Source organism: Grus americana, chromosome 3 (genome assembly GCF_028858705.1).
Source record: "Grus americana isolate bGruAme1 chromosome 3, bGruAme1.mat, whole genome shotgun sequence".
NCBI classification, from domain to species: Eukaryota; Metazoa; Chordata; class Aves; order Gruiformes; family Gruidae; genus Grus; species Grus americana.
The window spans coordinates 70,462,914-70,480,430 of NC_072854.1; the positions used below are offsets into that span (position 1 = coordinate 70,462,914).

The 17,517-nt window shown below is 38.7% G+C and overlaps 1 protein-coding gene across 18 annotated transcripts in view; it reads left to right on the top strand.

Annotated features, from left to right (window-relative positions):
* SYNE1 (spectrin repeat containing nuclear envelope protein 1) overlaps positions 1-17,517 on the top strand; it is a 311,090-nt gene that overhangs the window by 195,158 nt on the left and 98,415 nt on the right. For 17 of the 18 annotated variants that reach the window (XM_054822896.1, XM_054822889.1, XM_054822893.1 and 14 more), the window contains 10 exons: positions 88-243; positions 458-610; positions 2,759-2,941; positions 4,462-4,599; positions 5,986-6,171; positions 8,576-8,698; positions 10,779-10,961; positions 12,258-12,401; positions 15,731-15,925; positions 16,971-17,111. In XM_054822896.1, coding sequence (XP_054678871.1) covers positions 88-243; positions 458-610; positions 2,759-2,941; positions 4,462-4,599; positions 5,986-6,171; positions 8,576-8,698; positions 10,779-10,961; positions 12,258-12,401; positions 15,731-15,925; positions 16,971-17,111 — 1,602 coding nt within the window. The remainder of the gene's footprint in view (positions 1-87; positions 244-457; positions 611-2,758; positions 2,942-4,461; positions 4,600-5,985; positions 6,172-8,575; positions 8,699-10,778; positions 10,962-12,257; positions 12,402-15,730; positions 15,926-16,970; positions 17,112-17,517) is intronic. The other variant, XM_054822894.1, reaches the window with a different exon arrangement.

Sequence of the window (17,517 nt, forward strand, 5' to 3'; positions counted from 1 at the left end):
CAAGCTGTATGTAATGTCTGCATTTGCTAAGTTTACACAACCATGTTTTTCCCCTCATTCTTAACAATACTGTTTTTCTGTCATTAGTCTCTCCTTGGTGAAGTAACTACTCATCGCCAGGCTGTTGAAAAAATGGCTGAACAACAACAGAATAAGTACTTGGGGCTTTATACCATTTTGCCTTCTGAACTCTCTCTTCATTTAGCAGAAGTTGGGCTGGCCCTTGTGACTGTACAGGATCAGGTAAAGCATATAGTAGATAAGTTCATTACAGATCTGTAGCCCTTCGTTAGACTTATACCTTAGTGAAATACGGTATCCAAGTGTGGTCGAACTATGACAACGTAGAGGCGTTTCATTACCTTCCTCCTTTAAATTAAAGTAAGTTTTTTGAAAGTTAATTTCCTTTCAGGAGGAGAGATGGCTGGTTACTGAATTTAATTATTATCGTTGACAGATTCAAACCAAAGAAAGAGAAACTCAGCAGATCAAAACATTGAATCAAGAGTTTGGTCAGAAAATCCAGGGGATAGCAAATGAACTAAATGCCATTCTTTCCAAACTGAAAAAGAAAACAAATGATATAGCACAAGCTAAACTTGAGCAAAAGGTAAGACAAGGCTTCCCTTGTTTGATTACTCCATAAATTCTTCTGAATCGGGACGCTCACTTTATGCCAAAGTTGTATTTGTGAAGACTTGCATAACACATTTTTTAATGTAGTTCAAGAGAAGAATGGACAGAAATAAGGGTTGACTGATCAGGTTTTTAAATTATATTCTTTGCAAACTAGCCCATACAGCACCTTGAGTAACAGAACTTGTAGGAAGTAGCTGAGAGTTCAAGAAAGTCAGATGGATAAAGTTATGCTGTTTCCTCTAAGTAATGAGTGTGACTGCAATCTGGGAGAGCCTAAGAAGCTCCCAAACTGCTCCTTGTCCCAGTCTGTACTGAAAAGACCATCCTTTACAGTACACCTTTACTTGGGATAAACAGAATTTTACTTAGCCAGTAGTCCATCTCATATCATTTGGTGCAATAACGGGTGCGGTTAAGGGTAATGCAAAGGACTCTTGGTTCTTGTTGTAGGTTTTCTTAATGTTAGGTATGTACCACACTCAGAAAAAGCTCATCTGTAGTGAGGTGGAATGGCCAAGTTGGGATTATCATATCCAGGGGATGTTTTTGGGGGGAGAGATGGGAGAGGAGTTGGTTGAGGGTGGGGGTTTTGTTGGTTTGTTGTTTTTTTTTAAACTAGTCAGAGATGAACTTGCCCAAGTTACTGTCTAAAAGTAAGCAAAACTTACCAAATAGGAGAAGATTTGACATGTCTGGTATGTCAAAAATCACCTGTTTTATTTTTATGAGTTGCTCTCAATATGCTCCAAAGTATTTGGAGCTTTGCATGAGGTATCACTGAAATATATCCCTTTAAATTTGGTGTATCTCCTTGATTCCAGTAATTAAGCAGAAAGCCAGTGAAATGTGTTTTTCCATGTTGCGTAGACAAAAACTCTTTGTCAGTGGAGATTTAGTTATGTGTTCTCAACTGCGTTTTATGTCAGTGCTCCACTATTACTCCTGAGATTGGGTTGGCTTTGATTGCAGCAGTAAATATTTTTCTATTGACATTGATTGTGAAAAATAAAATAAAAATCTGTTTTAAATCCACATCACTTGAGTCAAATGGATCCTTCCTTCACTTTTAAACAGCATATAAATTCTGCATCATTTCTATAGTAGAGATATTTATTTATGCCTGCCTGAAATATGTGTGTCTTTGAATTTAGATGAGTAGTTGAACATTTTTCTTTATGTCTACATGTAGACAGCTATGTCACTAAGTCATGCTAGTTCATGGCATAATAGTTGTTTATCATAACTTACACTGTAAGGTGTCTGCCAGGACAACTCTAACCTGAAGAGCTTAAAGTAACTTCTTGAACCACCTGTAACTAAAGCAGTGATCTGAATCAATTTTTATCTGATGACTTCAATTTAAATTTCTAAAACTGGAAAGGGGCTAGAGTGTTTGATGAGACCTATTTTACTTATATTACAAAATCAATGAATTGTTAACATGATTAGGTATAAAAAACAAACAAAAAATACCTACTCCCCAAGAAACTGCAGCCCTTGAGAGTGTTGTCAGTCTATGAGAAACCTTGAAAACCTTTTAGGTTACCTTTTTAAATTTTTCAGAAACTTTGTAACTATAGTAAGAAAAATTGATTTTAAAATCTGTTTCTATTGAAACAGTCTAGCATGATCCAGACTGCTCCTGTGTCAAGATCAAGCTATGAAAAAAGAAGTTTCTCATGAAAATGAAAGTTTTTATCATGTAAGAGTATATTTTAAGACAGTAACAAAACAAAACCCCTTTCCAATAAATAAAAATCCTTGTCATGGCAATGTGTGTGCTGACTATTTATTTCAAGAACAAACACAGAAAGATGGCCAAGAACAGTTAATGTCACTCTGAAGTGATTCAGTCTTTTGCTATGGTGGGGAAAATGGTTATCTATTTTAGCCAGGAAGTGAGAGAAGAAAGAGTAACGGCACACATTTAAGAGATGACCGAACATCCTGCTGTTCTGCCTTCCTGCTTAGGCAAGCATTGTTGGTTTCCAGCCAGAATAAAAATGGAACAAACTATGGAGACTTTGAACAGGGTATAAAAGTTGCAAGTTGGACTAGAAATAATCAACCAGAAAGCTAACATTTCCTGGATCACTGATTTTCTTGTTTTTCTGTCTAGATCCTCGGTGAAGAGTTGGACAGCTGCAACATAAAGCTGTTGGAATTAGATGCATCGGTCCAGGACTTTGCAGAGCAGAACGTACCGCTGGCTAAGCAGCTGGCTAACAGGATAGGGAAACTCACCGCGTTGCACCAACAGACCATACGGCAGGCTGAGTACAGAGCAGCCAAGCTCAGTCAGGTACGATCTCAAATAATTTCTGCTGTTTCCTTTCAGAAGCAGAAGGAGGATGCAAATTTCTCTTTTTTTTTTTTTTTCCCCCCTGTAGTTATGCAAGAAGGGGTATCCCTTGGCACACTACCTGTTATTAGTCAGGGTTTGCATCACACCTCAAAGAGAGGCACAGATGGGTCAGATCAGGAGGCTGGAATAATTCTGTGATGCTGCTTTAACATCCTCTTCCATGAATCATCTGCTGGTTGGTTCCTCTGGTTTCTGAAAAGATTATAGACCTTCTCACGAACAGTAGCATGCCAGGAAATAGTATCTCATACTTTTCAGGGCCTCTGTCTTATCACTGTTACCTATATTTGCAGCATTTAAAAAAAAAATAAAATTGTTTTGGTCTAGTCACAGTCTATAGAGGGTGCATATAATTTGTAGATTCAATAGAAAAGCCTAGATACAATAGCCCTGACAATGCATCAAGTTTATGCAAAGTTTCAGCATTCATAAACATGCTTCCCCTGCGGTTCAAAGTCCCTGAAACCCTTTCTTATGTATATTTTTGGTAACTCTTGTTATCCAAAAAAAGTCTAGCTAAAACCAAAGAAATGGATTTTCTATGGTTCTGCCGTCAATACTCTGATAAATTAGGAGTTTTCTTTTCTGCATGCATAAAGAAGCTTCTGTAAGGCTTGAAAAAGATAACTCTTCCATGATACCCTTTTCAGTTTCCTCTGAAAAATTGTTTTTAAAAAGAGATAGAAAATTACTATCAAAGTAAGAGTTCAGTCAAACATACTTGGTGAAGGGATTTAACCATTAGGATATTTTTGTTCAGCAGCAAGAAATCCACTTCCTATCATAAAAAATGATAGGCAAGGCAACCTGCATGCAGTTCAGTCGCCTACAATTTGATCCATCCTTCATACAGAACAAATGCATAAAAATCAGTGAAATTATTCCTGCTAAGTGAGGAGAAAATTGGGATGAAAGAGTACTTTGCTAAATAGAAATTGGATGAATCAGAAAGCAGAGCTTTTTTCCTGTAATTTGAAATAAGTGCAACATTTCTCTTTTTGGAAATATGACAGTCTGAGTGAACAAAGCAGCTTTTAAAAAAGGTGATTTGGAGGATGACATGGAAAGAGACAAAGAAAAATAAGGATGATGTAAAGGAGGCTTGCAGTAAGCCACAAACTGAGCAAGAAGGTATTTTAGAATTCCGGTGTGAGGCTGAAATGTGTGCAAGAGGTGTACCCTCTAGGCATATATTTGAGGATCAACACACTCTCCCAGTGTGACCTACATTCTTCTAGTGCCTTTTTTTCCCCTGAAACAGATATGCTTGCTACTGGAAGCAGACGTATTTTAACTCCATAAATATAGAAATAATCACTTTATATTCAACGGTAAGGAAAAGTTGTTAAAATCATACCCAAGTTAAAAACAGTAAATGAAATGAAATTAATTTTATCATTCTCTAAGAACTGTACAGAATTACATCTTAGGCTTATGTGGATTTTTTTTATATCCAGGCTGCTTCACACTTGGAAGAATACAATGAGATGTTGGAGTTTATATTGAAATGGATTGAGAAAGCGAACATCCTTGTGCATGGTAGTATAACATGGAATTCTTCCTCTCAGCTTCGTGATCAGTTTAAAGCCTACCAGGTGATTATATGAGCTATGAAATTTAAAGGGCTGTGTATGGAAGAAGTTATTTTCTAAGCAGTGAAGTTTTATTTTCTACACCTTTTTTGCTTCCTTTCTTTGATTAAAAAAAAAAAAAAAAAGAGTCTTAAAATGCTAGGTTACTTTGACTGTTCCCCCAAGCCCTGAAGATGATTAATTTGGTTTAGACAATTGTTTTGAAGACTGAAATTAAGATATCTTCTCAAATAAAACTACGTGATTCAAAGTTGATCTCCATGTTTACTCGAGTACATTGGCTTCATAGTAGCTTTTGATTGAATAGTGTGTCTATACTGTGATTCTATCACACTGAGTACCTCATTGCAGCTAATATTCCTTTAAAATTTTAATTAACCAAAGCCACATTTTTCAGTTTGGGGGGGGGGGGGGTGGTGGGGGTGGGGGTGGTGTCCTCCTTTACACTAAATTGAAATAGCCTTTGTTCTCATCTGATGAGTTTCACACCAAGTGTTCTCAGACTGATACCCAATGGATGAGTTTCTTCCGGTTGCTTCCTGAACACGTCACATCAGGGTGGTTCCCTGTCCCTGTGACAGTGCAATTTGTCATACCTGTGTCTGTGTGTGGAGTGCGTAACTGTGGGATCAGTGGAGGAGTTTGATAAGGTTCAAGCTTACCCAGTGTTACATGACCACCTGAAACAAATCAAAGCATCGTAAGATGATCATGTCTCACTAATGCCAAAATATTACTGCATTAATTGTGGGGTTTATATATACATTAGTTAATTGTCAGCTGCATTCACTTACATTGGGGCAACGTAGTATGTTAGGCTTTCTTATTCAGAATAGGAACCTCTAGGCAACTTATCCTGAGGATAGCTGTGAGAGAGCATTTCTGGTTTGGTTTTGCTATGGCTTTTTCCCTGGTTTAAAAGCTGATGAGGATACGGGCTTAACCAATGGTATCCCACAGAACACTTTGGTAGACATTCTTTAGGCAGCATTAATGACTACTGCCCTGCTATAACACTGCACCCAAATGCTTTCTGCTGCTTCCTATTAGATACATCAGGCTTCCAGAACAAATCCTATCCATAGATTGTGTATATTACGTTTTTACAGGCAAGTGTGTATAGCAAAACACTAAAATGAATGTGTTGGTAGGTACAGCCGCTGAAGCTTCATGACTTACTCTCTTGTTTCCCAGTCTCCATAAGCTGAAGCACTCAGCATACACTCAGGTTTAAGCATATTGCCTGAGCCTTATAGGAAATCAGTAGAACCTAATCATATTCTTACAGATGTGTACAAATTGAGGACTTTGCAGAACAGGAATATACTTGAAGATATGCTTAATCTGAAGCTCAGCTCTGGCATTCAATTTGTTCATATCTCCATCTAGACTATGCTTGATGAGTCTGGAGAGATTCATGGTGATCTTGAGGCCATGAGTGAGAGGATTGAGTATCTGGCGAGTGTATACTGCACTGAAGGAATGTCACAGGAAGTGCTGGAACTGGGGCGGCGAACAGAGGAATTACAGCAAGTCATCAAAGTGCGGCTACCCAGTCTCCAAGATGCTGCCAAGGTATATGAAAACAGTTTTTCTAACACTAGCTGACAGCTAGGGTGACACGTACACCTTGTTTCTGAGACCATTAGCAGCGCAGATTAGGGCAATAAAGGGCATGATTGTGTTGTCTAAAGTTAGATATCTTGCACTGTTTGAGATACTGTCTTCAGGTGCTGGGGACAAGATTCCTGCAGGTGCTCTCACATCTGCCCGTCCTGGATGGAGGTATTGGGGATGATGGTGTGTCTCAAATGGCACTGAGCACCTATGTTCAGATACTTGAAGAGTGTGTTGGCATTTATACTGTGCCATTTCCTTTATTTTTCTCTTAAAAGATACCTAAAGCCTGCTATCTTTTAATTCAGATCGGTACTGGACCAGTTGAGGATTCCATAATGTAAGACCTGCCTCTACGAGGGAGTGCAATGAAAAGAGTGAATGTGCTTTTGCATGTCCCTGACATTTTTGTGCAGCTCTTCCATATGGGTTTATTGTTAATGTAAATGTGTGTTATGCCTATGCAATGCCTGAGGGCATGGTAAATGAGTGCAAAACACAGGGAAAAGCACATAAGTCTTTTCTACTTGCTCTTACCTTCAGGGCAAGAAATTTTACCTTTTTTTTTTTTTTAATTGATACGATTCAGGAAAAAATGAATATTGGAATGGTATAACTAATATATTTATAGGGGTTTGTCGCTGTCACCTGCTACAGTTACACACTACTAAATAGGAAAATACCTAAAGGCATATAAAAGAATAGGCTATCACCAACTGTTAGGACAATCGCAGCTAAAGTAAAAATGGTCCTTCTCCACATTTGACTCTTATTTCACAACACTTACAGGACATAACAGAAATGCTGCAGCTGCAGCAGTCGTAACAGTGTAACAAAGAGGTTTTGAAGACTTCATTACAAAAGCACAAATCAGTAAGCCACAGTTTATGAGCTGAAGGCTTTTATTTTTTTTATTTATTTATTTTTCATGGAACAAACCCGAGATTTGCGTACAAGTAAGCATAGTAGAAATGAAACTTACTAGCTGCAGTTCTCAGGGAAATATTAGAACAATTGAATAAACTATTTGTAAATTCTTATAAGAAAACCTGGAGATGAATAGAAGCCAACATAAATTTATGAAGAAAGAAAATCACATCAAAAGTGTCCGATTTAATGTGAAAGTAATAGGTAGATTTGTATATAAATGTACAATATGTCATATATCTTGACTTTAATAATGTTTCACATTACATTGTTATTACAAAGTTAATAAGCTTATCTAGTTGAAAATACAACAAGTAGGTGTAAAGCTGGCTAGAAAACTTACCTGGTGTGTAATTATCAATGGTTCACAGCCCAAAAGGAGGGATACATCAAGTAGGGTTTTGCAGGCTTCTCCCTTGGATCTGGTACTATTCAGTATTTTCATTAATGAGTTGGATGGTGGTTTAGGGATGGTTTTTGAGATGCTTAGACAACATCATTACCTGAAAAAAAAATAGACTGCTGTTCAGCAGAGACAGGGGCGTATTGTTACATTTAGACAGGAAGAACCAGGCATGGCTGCTCTGAATGAGGAACTACTGGCTTGACGCACTTTGTTGAAAGGTCTTAAGTTTAATAATGCAGATCATGGGAAAATGAGTGAAAAATGACACATCATTGTAAAAAATCCAAACACCATGCAGAAAATACAGTATATAATTGTAAGGTATGTGAAGCAGTTGTTTGGTTCTACCTATTGGTCACTAGCGAGGTTTCAGCTGTGTCCAGTTTTGTGCTTGAAGAAAGATGTGGACTGACTGTAGAAAGAACAGAGGATAGTGATGACTGTGATATGCGTATAAATTTGTAGAAAAGATGCATGAAAAAGGATTATCCTAACGTATGATGTATTCAGAGAGAATAAAAATAATTTGTTCTTCATGTCTGTTGTTAATAGGACAGTAAGTTGAGGACTGAAATTGCAACAAAAGGTTGCAGACCATTGGAAGAAAACTTTCTACAAAGAAAGAGTACTGAAATAGTGGAATATGTTGTCTGTAGCGTGAGACTGCACTGCTAGGGGTCTTTCAGAACAGTCTGTAAAGATAAAACAGTTATGTCCTGTCTTATTACAGGAAGATCACTAGAGGACATCTTGAGTTCCTTCTAGGCCTTATGAAATTAGCCTTACAAAGTACATACTGTATTTGAGATTGAGGAAGTACTTAAAATAACAACTCTGGCTTTGAGATCTCTTTTTCTAGACTGTCATATGACTGGTATTTTATCCAATATTTTAAACATTTAAAATTCATTGTTAAAGCTATGAATTAGTTTTGGCACTTTATATAGGGACGTAGCTATAAAATCCAGACAGATATGGCGATTTTTTTTTTTTCTTATTTATCCCTGGGTCAAATGTTTTGTGTTACAGGACATGAAGAAATTTGAAGTTGAGCTGAGAGCCCTGCAGGCTGCTCTGGAGCAAGCGCAAGCCACACTGACATCTCCAGAGCTTGGGCACCTGAGCTTGAAAGAGCAACTTTCCCACAGACAGGTAAAAGGCCAAGACCTCAAAATTAGCACTTGAGTAGTGTGCATTTATACAAAGAATGATGAATGTTGATGAGAGCGATTGTGGTGTTTCTTAGGTGGGTCTTTGTTTCAGAGTCTAGCCCCAAATTACTGCCAAGAGAATAAGGGATGGAACAGGAAAGATCATTCCTTCGAAGGGAATGGTTGAAGTATAATTCTTTATGAGTCTGTTCTTAGGTTGATGCAATTCTGAGAAATGTGCATCCAATCCAAGTTTAATCAATAATGATTTAATAATAAAGCTCAGTTCTTATCCAGTGCTTTTCATCAACAGGGTCTTAAAGTACTTCAAAAGGAAGTCTAGATTGTTATCACCATTTTACAGATAGAGATGCAAATGAGTGTGTCGCTAGCTCCCCCAGCAGTCAACTGGAAAGCTGAGAGAAAATTCAGTTTCCTTAAGCCTACTTACATTTTTGTATGCTTAGTTGAATTACTTCCATAAGATATATTACCGCTTTCTGTATTGCACTTGGCCTACTATAGAGATTTGTTAGTTTGTTAATTTTGGTCTCAGTCTGATGACAAGAAAAATAACCCAAGCTGTAGCTTTCTGAGTCGCTTAAGAAATGTTTCTTGTTGAAAGCTAATATAGAGATTTAACTGTCTTAGTCTGCCAGTGAAAACTAAATGTCAACAGGTCTACTTTAGGATTAAAATCTGCAGAAAAAGAGACAGATGAAAGACAAATTTGCAGAGCTTTCCCTTTTGATTAAAATACACAATCTTTATTCTGGGGACTTGCAGCCAAATTGCAGAATATGGCATTGAAGAGCGTAAGTGAAACACATCACCCACTGCAAGAGTAAAGGAATACGGAGTTTACACTATTTGTTTATGTATATTCTTGGTCCTAGCTCTAGCAGGTCTTACAGTATGACTTTCCGTTGTACAGAAGGGGGCTGTAGCCCCTGCCCTCCTGTTTCACCAGACCAGAGAGGAGGTTTTGGAGAGGACCTGTCTGGCACGCAGCCCCCAGGGTACCTCCGGGTGCCAATTGCACAATAAAAGCACCCTTTGCCCGCACCAGTGATGTCTGAGGAACAGGTCATTATACCAAATCTCTGGTTCAGATTATCCACCATATGTCACGCAGGCACAGAAATAAAGAGCAAACCACAGTCCTCTCATCAGCATGCACTTCAGACCCACTCAGCTGTCTTTCTGCATATGCTATAGGGGAAGGGAGACGACCAGTCTCTTCATCCCTGTTTGCCACATACGTTGTCTAGCTGATTTATATCTATTGAATTTAAAATCTTTTTCTAATGTGCTGAGGCCCTTTTCATCAACTTTGCCTTTTTTCTTTTTTTAAAATTGTTTTTGTATTTGTGAATACCTTAAACTCCCCAATGAAGATAAAAAGAATGCTGATCAAATCTATTCTCCAGTCATTGCACTTAGACTCTTCTCATGCATATAAACAGACAGCTCGAATGGACATTGTGAAGAGAATGGAGACAGTTAACAAAGGCATCCAGCATGTGATTATTCAAAGGAAAAGATTTCTGTGTAGCTGTGTTTCTGTTTGATTGCCTTTTGAATTTTAAGCAACATTTTCAGCTGTGGTTTGTATTTTCAAAGGAAGGCTGTGAACCCAACGGGATTCATTTGCTGGTTCGAAAATGTGCTTCTGTGTCTCAGCAGGGAATTCCACTTGGATTTTAACATTAAAATATGTGTATACGTAAATGACTCCTGTACTGCTTTGATTTGTGGATCTCGTAAAGATGTTTTTTCAAATACGTTAACAGAAGTATTTTTTGTACTTAGACACTTAGAAATAGGTACTGCTATGCTTTTTCATGAATTAGTTTTATTCCTATTATATGGGATTTTTGCCTAACTAATATTTAAAAGAATGCTCATTTCAGAACGAGCAACTCCAGACAAAGCGTGTCCTGATTATGTTCGATTTAGAAAACAGACAACCAAATTTGTTTGGTTTAGTGCTTGAACTCGTCGTTATTTTTCTTTTGCTGCCTGGAATGCTCCGGGAGTCCTGCGAAACTGGCTTATGGTGTCACTGACTTTCCTTCTAGCATCTGTTGTCCGAAATGGAGTCGCTGAAGCCAAAAGCGCAGGCGGTACAAGCCTGTCAGAGCGGCCTGAGGATTCCTGCCGAGGTGGTGACGGGCCTGCCGCTGTGCCACAGCGCCCTGCGGCTCCAGGAGGAGGCCAGCCGCCTGCAGCACGCGGCCATCCAGCAGTGCAACCTCATGCAGGCAAGCGCAGCTCCGCCCCATAAATCACTCCCAGTAACTCGAACGGCGCCGGGCGAATGGCGATGAACACGGAGAATTTCGTAGCTCTCCATGTTCCTCTTTTCCCGTGTAGTACCATTAGGAAGTTCCCCGCTAAGTTTTGGTCATTTCTGACTCCGTGGTTTTGGGGGGGGGGGGGTTTTAACGTTCGTGATCGTGTTAATTGCGGATTTACTCGTCAGACTCTCATCTCGGTTCTCTCCTTGGCCTTCCTGGTTTTTGTAATGCTGTTAGGATTAACTAGGCAAATAGCTAATATACAATTGCATGCAGGTGGATTTTATAATATATGGAATCAGTTAATGAAATTAATATGTCGTTATAACATTAACTGCTTATAGGAATTGCATAAAAACTATTGAGTTAAATATAAAAATAATGTGGGGTTTGTTTTTTTTTCTCCTGATGTAAAATTTATATATATTTCCTTTCTGATTTTGGAGTCATTCAGCATCTATTAAATTTGTGTTTTCAAGTTTTGCTGAATATAAGAAAACTAGGTTTTGTTTGATTGTTTGAATTCATACCTAAACATATAAAAGGTATTTCCAAAGAAGAAGAGAATAAGGTTTTCTTTCCTGCTATTTAGTGATAGAAAAATACATAGTGAGCTAGGATACAACTACAGAGCTTCAAGTTAGGTAACACAAGAGACTTTCGATCATTAAGCATGCTGAATGATACTTAAGTACAAGGAAGTATACGGTGTCACACTGAAAAGTTTTAAAAACAGATTAGACAAACTGCTGGTGAATCTATGATAGAAAGAACTGATACTACACTGGTAGGATAATGGTCTGAATCAGTCTTCAGAATCCTCTCCTGGTTGTATTTTTTGTGGAATCTAACTTTTTCATATAGACTTTCCACTTCATAAAAGGAGGCTTGAAGTGAAAAGAAGATGAAAATGCTTTATAGTAAAACCATGAGACCAGGCAATGCTATTCTTTGGTGGGTATGTTTGGTGCAAATATTTGTTGGAAGCAGATATTCTAGCTCCTTACATTGGATATCTAAAAAATCATGTTATGTGAACAGTTTTTTGGAAATAGTTAAATACATGAAACCACTGAATTCATTGAAGTTCACAATATTTCTGAATGGACTTTTTCCTGACTGTATTCCTGCTTTGCTTATTCAGATGCGAATGCAAGATAGATGTAAGTTTGCTCCACTTCAGAAGAGAGATCAGTCATACTTGGACTAAGTAAATATTTATTTTCATGTAGACATCAATTTTTTTTTCCCCCTCTCTAGGAAGCAGTGGTTCAGTATGAACAATATGAGCAAGAAATGAAACATTTACAGCAAATGATAGAGAGCGCCCATCGTGAGATCCAAGACAAGCCAATAGCAACCAGCAACATCCAGGAACTCCAGGTCCAGATTTCACGTCATGAGGTAGGAGAGCCAAAATGCAACAACATGGGCTTGATGGCAGCTCATTGACCCGAAAAACTTTTCATAAGCAACAGTCATAAATTAGCTGAGTAGCTTTTCAGACTTGCTTAAGGCTAGTTAAGCAGACGGACCTAATACCAGATAGGAAACGCATGCTATTGCTACAGTGCAGAGTATTTATTTATTCAGTTAGATGTGTCCTAATCTCCAGGCAGCATTATGACATAGGAAAGCACTGCATAATTCAAGGACAGTTAATGTAGGTGCTGGACTGAGGAGGGTCCCAGAAGTCAATGCTGAGCAGTTTTTCAGGTGATCACAGCTAGTTCAGCAATCCATATATAAATATATATCCTAAAGCACTTATTTCCATCCCCATAACATTCTGTAAAAAAACACCAAGAGACATGAATCACAGGAAAACTACAGTAGATTTGGAGGAAAACTCTGCAATGTTCACTCCAAAGGCTTCTTTTAAAGTCATTGCTGGGAAGAGCCTTGTCCTGTGGAGTTACAGGTCCTGCCCTCAAACTCGTTTGATCTTCAGCCCTCGAATGAGTCAGGATAGTCTCTGTGCGGCCTCCTTGCTGGCATGGGAACCCCTCCCCCCTGTTTGTTGCGTATTTCTTGGGATAGAAAACGCACCATTGAACTCTGTGTGTCACTTTTGGCACCAGATGGCACCATTTCTTTACCTTTGAATTAAAAGCTAGCTGTGCTGTTATGTAATATAACCTAATGTTATATGTGATGCTCATTTCCTATCCAGTTGTTACAAAAGTTACTTAGTATAAATGCAGAGCAGTTTGCTTAAACAAACACTTCCATCTTTTAGTACTGAATTAAAAATGCTACTATTCACTATTCAAATGTTCTGGAAGAGCAAATGCAGGAGGGTGACTTCAGTGATACAGGGTAATATTGCTGGAGGAAGGAATGATGACGTGGGGAGGAAGGAATTAAAAATGGGACAGCTTGAAGTTTCATCTGCATTTGAACAAGTTCAGTAGCCAGGAGTCCTTCTAAATGTCTGCAGGTTTTGTACTTGCAAGCTTTCCACGTTTACGGGTAAGCGGTTTTGAAAGACTGATATATGCATATTTTTTGGGTCATATTTTGTCTGCTAAATACCTGTGGAAAAGCATAGCATAAAGGGGATATATTGAAGCCTATACTATTATACTACTTCAAAACACAAGTCTGTCAAGATGCTGCTTACGCGTAGTATTAATTTAAGAAAAATTCAGTTACCAGATTCCCTGTTGAAGCCCGCATGAACAAGGACTAAAAAGGGCATTGGTTGTAGCTATATTTAGAATTAAAATAAGAGGAGGAAAGTAGAAGGAAAGTACACCCTGATTTGTAGGAAGCTTGTATTACTATGCATGTACGTAACTAGTTACACTCTGGAACTCTCTTTGCTGAACTGTGTTTCTTTAGACTTTCAGATACGAATGGATCCATTTTAATGGATAATACAGTACCTCATAGGATGTTGCTCTTATAAGTTGTTTTATTTCTTTCACAATCACATATTTGCCTCCTTTTCTTTGTTTTCAGTTGAGAGAGGTATGTCAGATACTCAGTGCTTTGGACATTAATGCCACAAATGTTCTTGCATCTCAGTAATATTGATGGAGTTAAGTGAGTATATTGAATGACGATAATTTCCCACTGAGCCCCAGAGATGTCATTCATTGAGCATTAGTGAATGATTGGTATTTGCCAAGCAGAGCGAATAACTATTCCAGCTGTTAGACATTGAAGTTATGGCTTGATTTGATTCCAGATTGGTTTTTAATTGACCTAGTTGATGTTTTATACTCAAGACTTTGCTTAGTCTCCGATGTAAGCCCTGGAGCTCCAAGAGAGCTGCTTTTGTTGCTAACGTGACAGACAGTGACCAGGTACCACTGAAACCCAAGCAGTAAAGTGTCGTCCTCAGTCTTTGTGCTGCTTCCATTTCTTATTCTGTATTTCTCACTATGACTGTTTTGCACTGTGATTTTGAGGAAGTGGTTTCCTGAAAATGTTATACAACCAAAAAAAAATCTTTTAATTTTACCACCCTGAAGCAGTAATATAATTAACTTTTTAAAATATATTGTAATTATTTATTATTATACCAACTAGATCTTGCAATTTCTTTTGCTATTTTTCCTTGAAAACATGTGTTTGTTGAAGAAATAAAAGCAGAGATAAAAATAAAGTAGAAATATATATTTGAATGAATAATCACTGATTTAGTGGGCAAGCTTATACAAATGTTGTTTTCACTTTATAGATCAAAATTTTATCATGTTTCTGAGCCTCTAGGGAGACAGGAACAACAGCTTTGGCAGAAATGTGAAAATCTTCCACCACTTTTTAAATATATTAATTGAAAGCTTTGAAACTGGACACTGAACTAGGCAACAATACAGCGTAGGAGAGAAGACAAGTCAGTTTCTAAGGCTGTTCATTTCCATCTTTCTTCTCTGATTAAACTTAAACTTATGATGGTGTTTGGCCATGCAGATGGACCATTTCATAGCCATAAAACCCCAGTATTTTAAACCATACTCTGCTTTAGGCCAGATTGCCCAGCTGTTTTTAAAGAAAGGTTAGTACTGTGTGCAGCTCAGCTTTTAATTCTGAAGACTTACACAAAACCAAAACAAGATTAAAATATATAGCTTTTCCAAACACTGGCAAAGAGCGATCCAGTCTGCGTTTAATCTTATTATGTGACTGATTGTTCATATCACACTTGATCTCGTTAGACCCTGTGAGTTATTGTTTGAACAATTCATTCTTTCTGGTGAGAGCTGAATGGGGCATTTTTTACAGTTGTGGTTGCCACATGACCTCATTTCCATGGCATGCACTATGCGGAGAAGCTTCATCTTCCTCAGATAAATGGAAATAGAACAGGGAGGGGGGGAAATAGGGCAGGAAGAGGGAGAGACGTTCCCCTTTGCTGCAGTCTGAAGCTTATAGACTTCGTGTCAGGTTCAGGCTGGAAGGAAGCGTGAGGTGTTCCTCCCTCCCTCCCACGACTGCCATGCACGCAGAGCCTTTTGCAGCACTTTTCCGGTTTCGCTTCAAAGCCCTCGGCTCTGCGGTTTAGCTGTGCAGCCAGACGCAGCCTGGCTTGTTCCCTCCACTATCAACATCCTGCTTGTCAGCTAGCGCAGCGGCTGATGCGGGGTTTCTGAGAGGCAGCGCTATGATGTTATTGGCTGGGCTCGGAGGGGACAGCTTGCCTCCGCCACGGAAGCTGAAATGCTGCGGGTCCTGTGGCCTTTATTGGCTGCCTCTGCATTAGGGGAAAAAAAATGTTTCCTCAGGAGCTGGCTCAGAAGATCAAAGGATACCAGGAGCAAATTGCTGCTTTGAATTCCAAGTGCAAGATGCTGACAATGAAAGCCAAACATGCCACCATGCTGCTGACAGTGACAGAAGTGGAGGGGCTTTCAGAGGGAATGGAGGAGCTGGATTCCGACCTGCTCCCAGCACACCCCGCTCATCCCTCGGTCGTTATGGTAAGGAACGCGTTGGCCTCGGTACGGTTTATCTGAGCTGCTTGCTTTTGCGTCATTGCAACAGTCCTGTGTAGCAAATTGCCGCAGCTCACATCTACAATTTGCTTTTGAAATGGCTGGAGTGTGGCAAACCAAGCGAGCTGCGGCTTCCCTTTACTGTATTTCGCTTCATATGGGCTTTCAAGACTTGTTGATAAAGAATGAAGTTATTTAACAGACAAATACCCGTGGAAGTTGTCTGTAATAAGATGCAAATACAGTGCTTTTTCGTAGCTGCCAGCATGCAAGACTAAGAAACTACTGAACTGCAGGAATAAGATAAAACCAGAATAAATATGATTTTATAACATGTTGCGGTGCGTAGGTTTTACACACCATATTTTTAAAGCTCTCATCTTAAAATGTTGATGTGATAATTGACAGTGTGCTGCTATATTCTCAGATGAGTGTGTTGGAAATGAAAGCTGGCTATGTAGTGCCATAGGCTTCACGTTTGAATTATTCCACTTTTGTTTGTTTCTAACTGGGTCTCATTACAAACATACTGCTAATGCTATTGGGATTTTTGTCTGAGTGAAAACAGAGTGGGGATTTCAGGATTTATCACTGTATAACAGCATTGGGGAAGCAAGAAAAATGTTGCTGCTGGATTGTGTGTATTTTGTATTTTAACTCCATTCCTTGTTCTAACCAGGCCTGGATACTGAGACCAATACCGCATTATTCTGTAGCTCTCCATAGTATTTCCATATGCAGCAATGATTGTATTAGAAGACTTTGTTGTTATTGAGTTGCTTGCTATACGTTTTCTTTTGAATTCATTATGGTACAGGAGAGCATGTTCATACTGAATTATGACAAGCATATGAGACTATTGATTGAACCAGATTTTTAAGCTGGTAAATGTAATAGTGTTAAGTATGACTAAATAATGTCATGGTAATTCTGGCCATGTGTTGTTGTTCTTGTTTTGATCTCAAAGTCAAGCCTAAGTTGAGGTAACTGATTTTCTTCCTGTGCTCTGGGGTTGCTTCTCCTGTGGCAGATGACTGCTGGTCGCTGTCACACGCTGCTCTCCCCTGTCACTGAGGAGTCTGGGGAGGAGGGAACCAACAGTGAGATTTCTTCTCCACCTGCCTGTCGCTCTCCCTCACCTGTGGCTAATACAGATGCTTCTGTTAACCAGGTACCTCGTCTCTCGGCATTCATTCGGCTTTTATCTCAGACATGCATGGTTCCATTCCACAGGTGGCTTATTTAATCCTCTGAAATAGTATTTGCCTATAGCTCCAATGATCTGAGGCTTAACCACTGACCTAACTCAACCTTCAGGTTCTAGTCCAAAATGGACACAAATATTGACTTCTGAGTTTAAAATGTATAAATTTGGTGTTACAGCTATTCACTATTTTTAAAAATGCATTTTAAGTGACAACTACGAAGCTCTTCCACGCCACTACTATTTTCTATTTATAACCTAATTTTTATTTTCACCGTAGTACTCAATGGAATCTTGCATCCTGAGAAAAAATGCAATTTTGTACTGCCCATAATAAAACACTGCATTATGTCCATATACATCTATCCTACAG